The 13839-nt window shown below is 50.6% G+C and overlaps 1 protein-coding gene across 1 annotated transcript; it reads left to right on the top strand.

Annotated features, from left to right (window-relative positions):
• Nucleotides 1-1888: 1888 nt before the first annotated feature.
• LOC121537342 (rho-related GTP-binding protein RhoA-A-like) lies at nucleotides 1889-13088 on the top strand. The gene is made up of 5 exons (XM_041844993.1): nucleotides 1889-1947; nucleotides 3901-4056; nucleotides 9576-9696; nucleotides 10561-10691; nucleotides 12016-13088. Exons 2-5 carry the CDS (start codon nucleotides 3901-3903, stop codon nucleotides 12187-12189), a joined length of 582 nt encoding a protein of 193 aa, XP_041700927.1. The 5' UTR covers nucleotides 1889-1947; the 3' UTR covers nucleotides 12190-13088.
• Nucleotides 13089-13839: the final 751 nt, after the last annotated feature.

Raw genomic sequence — 13839 nt, 5'->3', positions numbered from 1 at the left:
ACTCAAGCACTCGCTCGTTTAACAATATCGCTAGCACTACTTCCCTAACTTCTGCTTTCACTATACCCCTCGGTATGGGTACAGAAAAGTGGTCAGCCAAAGCCTGTAGATCCACTCTACGACAATTCTCAAAAATCTCCCACGTAGGGTTTTCCAAAAATGCTTCCACATCAAAAGTAGCCATCCTACTAACTACACGAGCCGTCGACTACTGAACACACACAAAAAAACAGGTAGTTACAGCTGCTAAGCTCAACACTGAACCAGACACTTACTAATTTGCACGAGTAGCATGGGATAGATAGGATCCCAGACGAGCCCCCACTTTATGTTACGAACCCCGTGGCTCTAAACATCTAGGGTGGATGGACATGAGACCCGTAACATAAATTCATGTAATTTATAAGTGTGGCATGGAATAGTGAGAACAAATAAGACACAACTACCATGAACTACCGTCAAACACAAAGTGTTTATTTATGAACACACGGTAAGGGTTTGGGAAAAGGGCTGAGCAGGACCCAAGAAATGAAACAATAATGTAAAACCCCTAAACTGATCTAGCCTGCCTAAAGAACCGCTAGGCTACTGCTAGTCATACAAAAGTACAGTGGGTGGTCCGCTCAGGTCTAACTGGTGTTTATAGACAGATTTCTTCCTACGGGTAATGTACGCCCAAGGGCAACTAGCTTAAACTCCCCTTTTTCCCAAAAACACACAAAGCTACTAAACAGGGTAATCAGCAATTAAATACGTACACAATACACAGGACACAACAGTATCCAAACTCACATAAAGAAATGGCTTCTAACAAAGTTACCAATAGGGTAACCAACAACTTAGTGCGTACACAACACACAGGACACCACCGTGTCCATACTCACATATGGCAAAAATCTCTCTCTCTTGCAACACACACAAGTTTGGTTTTTATAACATGGGATGTGTGATTCAACAAACGAGTAACAGGTGGTGCTATTCACAGGAATGTTCACTGATTGGTCCAATCAGCAGACACCTCAACGACCACCAATCAGGAACATACAGGACACCTGTGATTAGGGCAGAAAGAGTAGAAACACACAAAAACACAGGATACCTGTATCCGTAACAGTGTGTGTGTGAGAGAGAGAGAGAGAGAGACAGCGAGAGTGTGTGTGTGTGTGTGTGTGTGTGTGTGTGTGTGTGTGAGAGACAGCGAGAGTGTGTGAGTGTGTGTGTGTGTGTGAGAGACAGCGAGAGTGTGTGTGTATGTAGAATTCCGTTCACACAGACAAGCAGAGAGTCTGTTACTCTGCTCACACACAACCATGATGAAACATATCAACATGTTATGAACCAATAATAACACCTCTTACATGTAGGTTCAGGTTGAAAACCAACAACAGACTCTTTAGAAGGTGGTGTAGACCTGCAATATACTAAATACAATAAAATAATAAAATAAACAATATACTGTGTTGTAATAGTCATACAATGTAAAGATGGCTAGAGAGAGTATAAAGTAGCTTATCCATACCATGCAGTTATAAAGTCTATTGTTTTTGTATTTATTGTAAGCTAGGACTGTGAAGCAAACTGGGGATAAGCGAGAGGTGTTTGAGCAACTTCTGAAATTCAATTTTTTCTAAATTCACAATTGTTATTAAATGAATGTTTCTTTCTTAATGACTTGTTGTTTTTACCCTTTGACTTCTATCCTTTATTTGATTCATGTGGATTTTCTTTTTTTGTTTTGCTATTTCTTGTAAAGTATAAATAAAAACAGAACAAAACTGGTGGGTTGGAATGGATGTAATTTTTTCACTGTTTCTTTCCAATATGATTTGAAGAGATCTGTAGATCTAGTTCTCCATCTGCTGCCAGTGCGTGGCAGGCCGAAGTGGGCGGGGAATTCAGGTCGGACCGGAAGAGAAACGGCGACAACCGAAACAGAGCTAACAAAAGGTAGCATAACTTTAATCTAGCTATTTCTTTTTTTAACTGTCTTTATCAAACACAGTGGCATAACAACCGTATATTGATGATTGTATATAACTTAAATGACTTTAAAACCGCAAATGGAGCTCATAAGTTTTTGACAACCAAACACTAACGTTAGCAAGCTAGCTAACTTGTTGTCGCATAAGCTAGCTGGCTATCTGGAAAATAATATTAGGACACAGCTGACGCTTAAACCGACTAGCAAAAACGGACCTTTAACTCCTAACCTTAAACAAACCCTTAACTCCTAACCTTAAACAAACCCTTAACTCCTAACCTTAAACAAACCCTTAACTCCTAACCTTAAACAAACCCTTAACTCCTAACCTTAAACAAACCCTTAACTCCTAACCTTAAACAAACCCTTAACTCCTAACCACATTTGTATAAATTATGAAATGAATGATCGGTTTGGGCGTCAGACGTGTCCTTAAGTTAGTATTTTCCTAGCAAACTACCTAGCTAAACTGGCAACTATTTACAAAACATGGATACACATAAGATGATTTCTCACTAATAATTTGTTTACCTGATTGTTCGTGGTTACTTTTGTATCTGCTGTCTAGTTTATTAGCTAATTATCTAGCTAATGACAGCTAGCTAGTAACGTTAGCTGGCCAAGCCAGTCTTAGATAGCGAAGTTACATTTACGTCATTTAGCAGACGCTCTTATCCAGAGCGACTACAAATAGGTGCATTCACCTTATAGCCAGTGGGATAACCACTTTACAATGTTTTTTGGCTAAAACATGTATCCTTATGAAATGTATCTATCCTTCTTTGGTCATATGAAAGAGAACACTATTTCATTCATATGAACATTTACATTTTAGTCACTTAGCAGACGCTGTTACCCAGAGTGACTTACGGTTAAGTGCCTTGCTCGTGAACATTTGAGATATTTTTCACATAGTCGGCTTGGGGATTCGAACCAGCAACCTTTCAGTTGTTGGCCCAGCGCTCTTAAACTCTGCTACCTGCCGCCCATGAACAAAATGATCTGGTCAATATGAATACACATATTTAATATACATATCATCTGTATCAGGTGTATTAGTTAAGGGCTAGAAACCAAATAACCTCAGGCCCAGGACCAAGAAACCCTGAGCTAACTTAGTGAAGTAGCCTACAGTCTGGATATCACTATCGGTCCGTAGCTAGCAGCCTGTGAGTTACCGATGCTAAACAGAAACAAAGATAGAAGATGAGGGTTAATATCTATCGTCCCCCTCTCTCTCCTCCACCTCTCCCCCCACTCTCTCTCTCTCCTCCACCTCTCCCCCCTCTCTCTCTCTCTCTCTCCTCCACCTCTCCCCCCTCTCTCTCTCTCTCCTCCACCTCTCCCCCCTCTCTCTCTCTCTCTCTCCTCCACTACCTCTCCCCCCTCTCTCTCTCTCTCCTCCACCTCTCCCCCCTCTCTCTCTCTCTCCTCCACCACCTCTCCCCCCTCTCTCTCTCTCTCTCCTCCACCTCTCCCCCCTCTCTCTCTCTCTCTCCTCCACCTCTCCCCCCCCTCTCTCTCTCTCCTCCACCACCTCTCCCCCCTCTCTCTCTCTCTCTCCTCCACCACCTCTCCCCCCTCTCTCGCTCTCTCCTCCACCTCTCCCCCCTCTCTCTCTCTCCTCCACCTCTCCCCCCCTCTCTCTCTCTCTCCTCCACCTCTCCCCCCCTCTCTCTCTCTCTTTCCTCCACCTCTCCCCCCCTCTCTCTCTCCTCCACCTCTCCCCCCTCTCTCTCTCTCTCTCCTCCACCTCTCCCCCCTCTCTCTCTCTCCTCCACCTCTATTTCTCTCTCTCTCTCTCTCTCTCTCTCTCTCTCTCTCTCTCTCTCTCTCTCTCTCTCTCTCTCCCCTCTCTCTCCTCCACCTCTCATTCTCCCCTCTCTCTCCCCCACCTCTCCTTCTCCCCCATCATGTAGATGGCAGCAATCAGGAAGAAGCTGGTGATAGTGGGAGACGGCGCGTGTGGGAAGACCTGCCTGCTGATCGTCTTCAGTAAAGACCAGTTCCCAGAGGTCTATGTGCCCACTGTGTTCGAGAACTATGTGGCCGACATCGAGGTCGATGGCAAACAGGTGAGCCTCAGCCAGGGTCCTAGTTCCGAACCAAACTGACCTTGTTTTCATTTCCTCTTGGGCCGAATTCCAAACCAGCCCCTTGGCCCTAACCCCAAGGCCCTTGTTTCCATCTGGAAGGGTTGGATATAATGACAAATGTTTCCACCCCCTTTCGTGAAGTAACACACGCACTTGACTTTAAAAATAATCCCTACTAGCACTGACTTTGCTGAAAAGTTTCTTTCTCTGACTGAGATATGTGGTTTGTGGTTGTTCCACCTAGCTATCTTAAGATGAATGCACTAACTTCCCTGGATAAGAGTGTCGGCAAAATCAATAGAATTGCAAGAAAATGAGCTTTAAAACTGCAAAAATGTATCAGCACCCCTTGACAAAATATGTAGAATTGCAGAAAATAAGCTTTAAACCTGCAAAATGTATCCGCCAACAAGTGGGGTGGGGGGGGTTTAGCAATGTCTAATGTGTATTCATGTGATATTTGAGTGACTCGAACATTACTACAAAATCTATGGGCTAAAAAACCTAGCTAAAAAATAGGGGTGTAACGATCCATCTACTACATCGATGTATCGATTTATATTCCTATGATCCAACTACATCGATCTGTGCTCGGCGAGTTGGCCTTTTGGACAACATATATCAATCTAACATCGTTTTAAAATGTAATAAATCGATTGTATCGATACTAGGAAATAACCCATTGGATTTAAGCACGTCAGACTTTATATGGATGTTTTTTCTTAGCACTTTTAATGATAAAGGCTTTAAACATTACTCGATTCAGTCTGCCTATCCGTGACGTCATCGCCCGCGCCAGCAGCAGCGCAAAGGCGCAAAGACAACAAAACATAGCATGGCGGACGACAGAGGAGAAGCCGACGAGCGAGAAATTATCAAGCCACCATTGCGGTCCTTACAAGAAACAGGAATCTAGGAAACTTCACCTGCACTGTCCAGTATCCAGGTATTTATTTCAGTCACACTGGTTGAATTTTTGGCTAAAAGGTTACTGAATCGATTTCAAGTCACTGAATCGTTTCGGATCGTATCGTTCTAAATGAACCAATATCGTCCTTGAATCGTATCGACAACCACGAATCGTGATACAAATCGAATCGTTGTTAAAACGAATTGTTACACCCCTACTAAAAAACGTTAGCTGACATGGACTAGTTGATCTGGACGTTTCTGACAAGTTATAAATAGCTCTAAGGTATGCAATGACTAACATGACAAGAGGAATACTGATGATGCACGACCCAATATAGAAATTGCAGCTTTTGCGTTCTACTATTACAACTATCAAGAGTAAGTTGAAAGCTGGACTGAGTTTCCAATAATAAAAATGTATAACTGCGCGCCCCAAAGTTTGGGGACCACTGTGCTAACTGACTAAAATGTCTATGTACAGGGCCTTCGGAAAGTATTCAGACCCCTTTACTTTTTCCACATTTTGTTACTTTACAGCCTTATTCTAAAATTGATTAAATAAATAAAAATCCTCAGCAATCTACACACAATACTCCATAATGACACAATACTCCATAATGACAAAGTGAAAACAGGTTTTTACCATATTTCCATAAGTATTCAGACCCTTTGCTATGAGACTCGAAATTGAGCTCAGGTGCTTCCTGTTTCCATTGATCATCCTTGAGATGTTTCTACAACTTGATTGGAGTCCACCTGTGGTAAATTCAATTGATTGGACATGATTTGGAAAGGCACACACCTGTCTATGTAAGGTCCCACAGTTGACCGTGCATGTCAGAGCAAAAACCAAGCCATGAGGTCGAAGGAATTGTCCGTAGAGCTCCGAGATAGGATTGTGTCGAGGCACAGATCTGGGGAAGGGTACCAAAACATTTCTGCAGCATTGAAGGTCCCCAAGAACACAGTGGCCTCCAACATTCTTAAATGGAAGAAGTTTAGAACCACAAAGACACTTACTAGAGCTGGCCGCCCGGACAAACTGAGCAATCGGGGGAGAAGGGCCTTGGTCAGGGAGGTGACCAAGAACCCGATGGTCACTCTGACAGAGCTCTAGAGTTCCTCTGTGGAGATGGGAGAACCTTCCAGAAGGACAACCATCTCTGCAGCACTCCACCAATCAGGCCTTTATGGTATAGTGGCAAGACGGAAGCCACTCCTCAGTAAAAGGCACATGAAAGCCCGCTATGAGTTTGCCAAAAGGCACCTAAAGACTCTCAGACCATGAGAAACAAGATTCTCTGGTCTGATGAAACCAAGATTGAACTCTTTGGCCTGAATGCCAAGCGTCATGTCTGGAGGAAACCTGACACCATCCCTACGGTGAAGCATGGTGGTGGCAGCATCATGCTGTGGGGATGTTTTTCAGCGGCAGGGACTGGGAGACTATTCAAGATTGAGGCAAAGATGAACGGAGCAAAGTACAGAGAGATCCTTGATGAAAACCTGCTCCAGAGCGCTCAGGTCCTCAGACTGGGCGAAGGTTCACCTTCCAACAGGACAACGACCCTAAGCACACAGCCAAGACAACGCAGGAGTGGCTTCGGGACAAGTCTCTGAATGTCCTTGAGTGGCACAGCCAGAGCCCGGACTTGAACCCAATCGAACATCTCTGGAGAGACCTGAAAATAGCTGTGCAGCGACGCTCCCCATCCAACCTGACAGAGCTTGAGAGGATCAGCAGAGAAGAATGGGAGAAACTCCCCAAATACAGGTGTGCCAAGCTTGTAGCGTCATACCCAAGAAGACTCGAGGCTGTAATCGCTGCCAAAGGTGCTTCAATAAAGTACTGAGTAAAGGGTCTGAATACTTTTGTAAATGTAAATTTCTTTATTTATAAATTAGCCAAAAATTCTAAAAACCTGTTTTTGCTTTGTCATTATGGGGTATTGTGTGTAGATTGATGTGTGAAGAAAACAATTTAATCAATTTTAGAATAAGGCTGTAACGTAACAAAATGTGGAAAAAGTCAAGGGGTCTGAATACTTTACAAATGCACTGTAAATGTGTCTCTCTCCCCCCTCTCTCTCTCCCCCTGCCTCCCCCTCCCCTCTCTCTCTCTCCCCCTGCCTCCCCCTCCCCTCTCTCTCTCTCCCCCTGCCTCCCCCTCCCCTCTCTCTCTCCCCCTGCCTCCCCCTCCCCTCTCTATCTCTCCCCCTGCCTCCCTCCCTCTCTCCCCTCCCTCTCTCTCCCCTGCCTCCCTCTCCCCCTGCCTCTCTCTCTCCCCCTGCCTCCCTCCCTCTCTCCCTCCCCTCTCTCTCCCCCTGCCTCCCTCTCTCCCTGCCTCCCTCTCTCCCTCCCCTCTCTCTCCCCCTGCCTCCCTCTCTCCCTCCCCCTCTCTCCCCCCTGCCTCCCTCTCTCCCCTGCCTCCCTCTCTCCCCTCCCCTCTCTCTCTCTCCCCCTGCCTCCCCCTCCCCTCTCTCTCCCCCTGCCTCTCTCTCTCCCCCTGCCTCTCTCTCTCCCCCTGCCTCCCTCTCTCCCCTGCCTCCCTCTCTCCCCTCCCTCTCTCTCTCTCCCCCCTGCCTCCCCCCTCCTCTCTCTCCCCCTGCCTCCCTCTCTCCCCTCCCCTCTCTCTCCCCCTGCCTCCCTCTCTCCCTGCCTCCCTCTCTCCCCCTCCCTCTCTCTCCCCCTGCCTCCCTCTCTCCCCTCCCCTCTCTCTCTCTCCCCCTGCCTCCCCCTCCCTCTCTCTCCCCCTGCCTCTCTCTCTCCCCCCTGCCTCTCTCTCTCCCCTCCCCTCTCTCTCCCCCTGCCTCCCTCTCTCCCCTGCCTCCCTCTCTCCCCTCCCCTCTCTCTCTCTCCCCTGCCTCCCCTCCCCTCTCTCTCCCCCTGCCTCCCTCTCTCCCTCCCCCTCTCTCTCCCCCTGCCTCTCTCTCCCCCTGCCTCCCTCTCTCCCCTCCCCCTCTCTCCCCCCTGCCTCCCTCTCTCCCTGCCTCCCTCTCTCCCCTCCCCCTCTCTCCCCCTGCCTCCCTCTCTCCCCTCCCCTCTCTCTCCCCCTGCCTCCCTCTCTCCCCTGCCTCCCTCTCTCCCCTCCCTCTCTCTCTCTCCCCTGCCTCCCCCTCCCCTCTCTCTCCCCTGCCTCTCTCTCTCTCCCCCTGCCTCCCTCTCTCCCTCCCCTCTCTCCCCCCTGCCTCCCTCTCTCCCTGCCTCCCTCTCTCCCCTCCCTCTCTCTCCCCCCTGCCTCCCTCTCTCCCCTCCCCTCTCTCTCTCCCCCTGCCTCCCCTGCCTCTCTCTCTCCCCCTGCCTCCCTCTCTCCCCTCCCCTCTCTCTCCCCCTGCCTCCCTCTCCCCCTGCCTCCCTCTCTCCCCTCCCCTCTCTCTCCCCTGCCTCTCTCTCCCCCCTGCCTCCCTCTCTCCCCTCCCCTCTCTCTCCCCTGCCTCCCTCTCTCCCCCCCCCTCTCTCTCCCCCTGCCTCTCTCTCTCCCCCTGCCTCCCTCTCTCCCCTCCCCTCTCTCTCCCCCTGCCTCTCTCTCTCCCCCCTGCCTCCCTCTCTCCCCTCCCCTCTCTCTCCCCCCTGCCTCCCTCTCTCCCTGCCTCCCTCTCTCCCTCCCCTCTCTCTCTCTCCCCTGCCTCCCCCTCCCCTCTCTCTCCCCCTGCCTCTCTCTCTCCCCCTGCCTCTCTCTCTCCCCTGCCTCCCTCTCTCCCCTCCCCTCTCTCTCTCCCCCTGCCTCTCTCTCTCCCCCTGCCTCCCTCTCTCCCCTCCCCTCTCTCTCCCCCTGCCTCCCTCTCTCCCTGCCTCCCTCTCTCCCCTCCCCTCTCTCTCCCCCTGCCTCCCTCTCTCCCCTCCCCTCTCTCTCCCCCTGCCTCCCTCTCTCCCCTGCCTCCCTCTCTCCCCTCCCCCTCTCTCTCTCCCCTGCCTCCCCCTCCCTCTCTCTCCCCCTGCCTCTCTCTCTCCCCCTGCCTCCCTCTCTCCCCTCCCTCTCTCTCCCCCTGCCTCCCTCTCTCCCTGCCTCCCTCTCTCCCCTCCCCTCTCTCTCCCCCTGCCTCCCTCTCTCCCCCTGCCTCCCTCTCTCCCCTCCCTCTCTCTCTCTCCCCTGCCTCCCCCTCCCTCTCTCTCCCCCTGCCTCTCTCTCCCCCTGCCTCTCTCTCCCCTGCCTCTCTCTCTCCCCTCCCCTCTCTCTCCCCTGCCTCCCTCTCTCCCCCTGCCTCCCTCTCTCCCCTGCCTCCCTCTCTCCCCTCCCCTCTCTCCCCTCCCCCCCTCTCTCCCCTGCCTCCCTCTCTCCCCTCCCTCTCTCTCTCTCTCCCCTGCCTCCCCTCCCCTCTCTCTCTCTCCCCTGCCTCCCCCCTCCCCCCTTTCTCTCTCCCCTGCCTCCCCCTCCCCTCTCTATCTCTCCCCCTGCCTCCCTCCCTCTCTCCCCTCCCCTCTCTATCTCTCCCCCTGCCTGCCTCCCTCTCTCCCCTCCCCTCTCTCTCTCTCTCCCCCTGCCTCCCTCTCTCCCCTCCCCCTCTCTCTCCCCCTGCCTCCCTCTCCCCTCCCTCTCTCTCTCTCCCCTCTCTCTCTCTCTCTCTCTCCCCCTCTCCCTCCCCCAGGTGGAGTTAGCGTTATGGGACACAGCAGGACAGGAGGACTATGACCGACTGAGGCCTCTCTCCTACCCCGACACCGACGTTATACTCATGTGCTTCTCTGTAGACAGCCCCGACAGCTTAGGTAACACACACCACACACAGCAGGACGGTGTAGCACCGCCAAGCCAGTTTCCCTCTAGTCTGGGACTGATTTAGACCTGGGACACCAGGCGGGTTTCTATTGTTTCCCTCTAGTCTGGGACTGATTTAGACCTGGGACACCAGGTGGGTTTCTATTGTTTCCCTCTAGTCTGGGACTGATTTAGACCTGGGACACCAGGTGGGTTTCTATTGTTTCCCTCTAGTCTGGGACTGATTTAGACCTGGGACACCAGGTGGGTTTCTATTGTTTCCCTCTAGTCTGGGACTGATTTAGACCTGGGACACCAGGCGGGTTTCTATTGTTTCCCTCTAGTCTGGGACTGATTTAGACCTGGGACACCAGGTGGGTTTCTATTGTTTCCCTCTAGTCTGGGACTGATTTAGACCTGGGACACCAGGTGGGTTTCTATTGTTTCCCTCTAGTCTGGGACTGATTTAGACCTGGGACACCAGGTGGGTTTCTATTGTTTCCCTCTAGTCTGGGACTGATTTAGACCTGGGACACCAGGTGGGTTTCTATTGTTTCCCTCTAGTCTGGGACTGATTTAGACCTGGGACACCAGGTGGGTTTCTATTGTTTCCCTCTAGTCTGGGACTGATTTAGACCTGGGACACCAGGTGGGTTTCTATTGTTTCCCTCTAGTCTGGGACTGATTTAGACCTGGGACACCAGGTCGGTATAATTAATGATCAGGTAGAACCAAAAAGCAGCAGGTTCCGGACCTCGTAGGGTCAGAGTTCAATCCCTCTGGTGTATAGTATGTACATGCGACTAATGACACAGAGTCAGAGGAGTTAGCTGAACACGACACACCCACCCACTAACATGTCTCTCTCCCTCCAGAGAACATTCCAGAGAAGTGGACTCCGGAGGTGAAACACTTCTGTCCTAATGTTCCCATCATCCTCGTGGGCAACAAGAAGGACCTGAGGAACGATGAACACACACGCAGGGAGCTGGCCAAGATGAAACAGGTACATTTACGTCATTTAGCAGACGCTCTTATCCAGAGCGACTTACAAATTGGTGCATTCACCTTATAGCCAGTGGGATAACCACTTTACAATATGGTTTTTTTCTTTTCTTTTTTTTTCTTTGGGGTGGGGTAAGGGGGGGTAGAAGGATTACTTTATCCTATCCCAGGTATTCCTTAAAGAGGTGGGGTTTCAAGTGTCTCCGGAAGGTGGTGAGTGACTCCGCTGTCCTGGCGTCGTGAGGGAGCTTGTTCCACCATTGGGGTGCCAGAGCAGCGAACAGTTTTGACTAGGCTGAGCAGGAACTGTGCTTCCGTAGAGGTAGGGGGGCCAGCAGGCCAGAGATGGATGAACGCAATGCCCTCGTTTGGGTGTAGGGTCTGATCAGAGCCTGAAGGTACGGAGGTGCCGTTCCCCTCACAGCTCCGTAGGTAAGCACCATGGTCTTGTAGCAGATGCGAGCTTCAACTGGAAGCCAGTGGAGTGTGCGGAGGAGCGGGGTGACGTGAGAGAACTTGGGAAGGTTGAACACCAGACTGGCTGCGGCATTCTGGATGAGTTGTAGGGGTTTAATGGCACAGGCAGGGAGCCCAGCCAACAGCGAGTTGCAGTAATCCAGACGGGAGATGACAAGTGCCTGGATTAGGACCTGTGCCGCTTCCTGTGTAAGGTAGGGTCGTACTCTCCGAATGTTGTAGAGCATGAACCTGCAGGATCGGGTCACCACCTTGATGTTAGCGGAGAACGACAGGGTGTTGTCCAGGGTCATGCCAAGGCTTTTTGCACTCTGGGAGGAGGACACAACGGAGTTGTCAACCGTGATGGCGAGATCATGGAACGGGCAGTCCTTCCTCGTGAGGAAGAGCAGCTCCGTCTTGCCGAGGTTCAGCTTGAGGTGGTGATCCGTCATCCATACTGATATGTCTGCCAGACATTCAGAGATGCGATTCGCCACCTGGTTATCAGAAGGGGGAAAGGAGAAGATTAGTTGTGTGTCGTCTGCGTAGCAATGATAGGAGAGGCCATGTGAGGATATGACAGAGCCAAGTGACTTGGTGTATAGAGAGAATAGGAGAGGGTGAGGTAAGGGAGAAGGTCTCCGGAAATGGTCTGGAGAAGAGAGGAGGGGATAGGGTCAAGCGGGCAGGTTGTTGGGCGGCCGGCCGTCACACCCTTCTCCCTGTAGCAGAGACATCTTCTCTGTCTCTCTCTCCAAGATGAAACCTGTGTGTGTGTGTGTGTGTGATGGACAGGTCAACTCTTCCCCGTCTCCCTCTCTCTAAACAAAATATGTATTTCTCTCTCTCTCTCTTCCCCTCTCTAGGAGCCAGTGAAGTCGGAGGAGGGCAGAGACATGGCTAACAGGATCAGTGCATACGGCTACCAGGAATGTTCAGCCAAGACCAAGGACGGAGTCAGGGAGGTGTTCGAGATGGCCACCAGGGCGGCGCTACAGGCCAAGAAACGTGCCAAGAAGAATGCCTGCACACTGTTATAGGCCCCAGGGAGAAGTTGCCCCTGGACACTGATCTAGGACCAGTTTTTCCCTCCCAAAATATAATTGTAATCATTAAAGGGATAGTGTGACGTTTTGGCAATGACTGGAAGTCTATGATAGGGTTCCTCAACTGGCGTCCCGATTTTATTTGGCCCCCGGAAGTTATTTTATTGCTGGACATAAAGACTGTGAAAAATTCTGAAAATCAGCTCCAAGTGATTTTGATTTTGGAAATCTGTTCCAAAGTATTCTCACTCATAATAGAGAGATAGATGTGATCATATACAAATGTAAGCAAGGTTTGAAATGATAATGTTTTAGTCAATGTATATGTCTGTTTGGGCGTCTTGCGGTCAATTTGCAGTCTACAAATTATGTGTGATTATGTTCCTGACCATCCGCTCAAGAAATAATCATCCTGCGGCTGAATCTAGTTGATGATCCCTGTTCTATGGGATCAGCTAGCGTTAGCGCAATCAGCTAGCTGATACCATAGACTTCCAGTCATTACGCTAACGCTAGTTATCAAAGGCTCACAAAACTTACTTCAACTTCCTTTAAACTACACTGGGGGCATGATATTTTTTTATCCACGAGTTCATCTGACTCTGGGTAAGTAGTTAAAGGGCTTTATTGCCAAAATGGTGCACCATCCCTTTGAGGGGTAGGCTTAAAACTGGTCTCAGATCTGTGCCTGTGGGCAACGTACCATATTGGTACCATAGAGGTAGTAGGGTGTATTTTGGGTACTGGTGATTGGGGAGGTGAGGGGAGAACCACAGAAAGCACTAGATCTGAAAGAATTGGATAGGTATCAACAGTAAATCAAACGTTTATTTGTCATATGTGGTCCTCTGGTCCTCTGGTCCCCTGGTCCTCTGGTCCCCTGGTCCCCTGGTCCCCTGGTCCCCTGGTCCTCTGGTCCCCTGGTCCTCTGGTCCTCTGGTCCCCTGGTCCTCTGGTCCCCTGGTCCTCTGGTCCCCTGGTCCTCTGGTCCCCTGGTCCCCTGGTCCCCTGGTCCCCTGGTCCCCTGGTCCTCTGGTCCTCTGGTCCCCTGGTCCTCTGGTCCTCTGGTCCCCTGGTCCTCTGGTCCTCTGGTCCCCTGGTCCTCTGGTCCCCTGGTCCTCTGGTCCTCTGGTCCTCTGGTCCCCTGGTCCTCTGGTCCCCTGGTCCCCTGGTCCCCTGGTCCCCTGGTCCTCTGGTCCCCTGGTCCTCTGGTCCCCTGGTCCTCTGGTCCCCTGGTCCTCTGGTCCCCTGGTCCTCTGGTCCTCTGGTCCCCTGGTCCTCTGGTCCCCTGGTCCTCTGGTCCCCTGGTCCTCTGGTCCTCTGGTCCCCTGGTCCCCTGGTCCCCTGGTCCTCTGTAGCTCAGCTGGTAGAGCACGGCGCTTGTAACGCCAAGGGTAGTGGGTTCGATCCCCGGGACCACCCATACACAAAAAAAAATGTATGCACGCATGACTGTAAGTCGCTTTGGATAAAAGCGTCTGCTAAATGGCATATTATTATTATTATTATTATTATTATTATTTTTATATCCACAGGATACGGAAGTGATACTTTATGGAACTACAGTGGCTCGTCCTGGGTCAGGTTCATTAGTCACCGAACAGAAGAAAACAGACTGAAACACCTTTAACTTTTCCAATAAGA

The sequence above is a fragment of the Coregonus clupeaformis genome, chromosome 24, assembly GCF_020615455.1.
Source record: "Coregonus clupeaformis isolate EN_2021a chromosome 24, ASM2061545v1, whole genome shotgun sequence".
NCBI classification, from domain to species: domain Eukaryota; kingdom Metazoa; phylum Chordata; class Actinopteri; order Salmoniformes; family Salmonidae; genus Coregonus; species Coregonus clupeaformis.
This window is presented reverse-complemented; position numbering and strand designations above follow the sequence as displayed.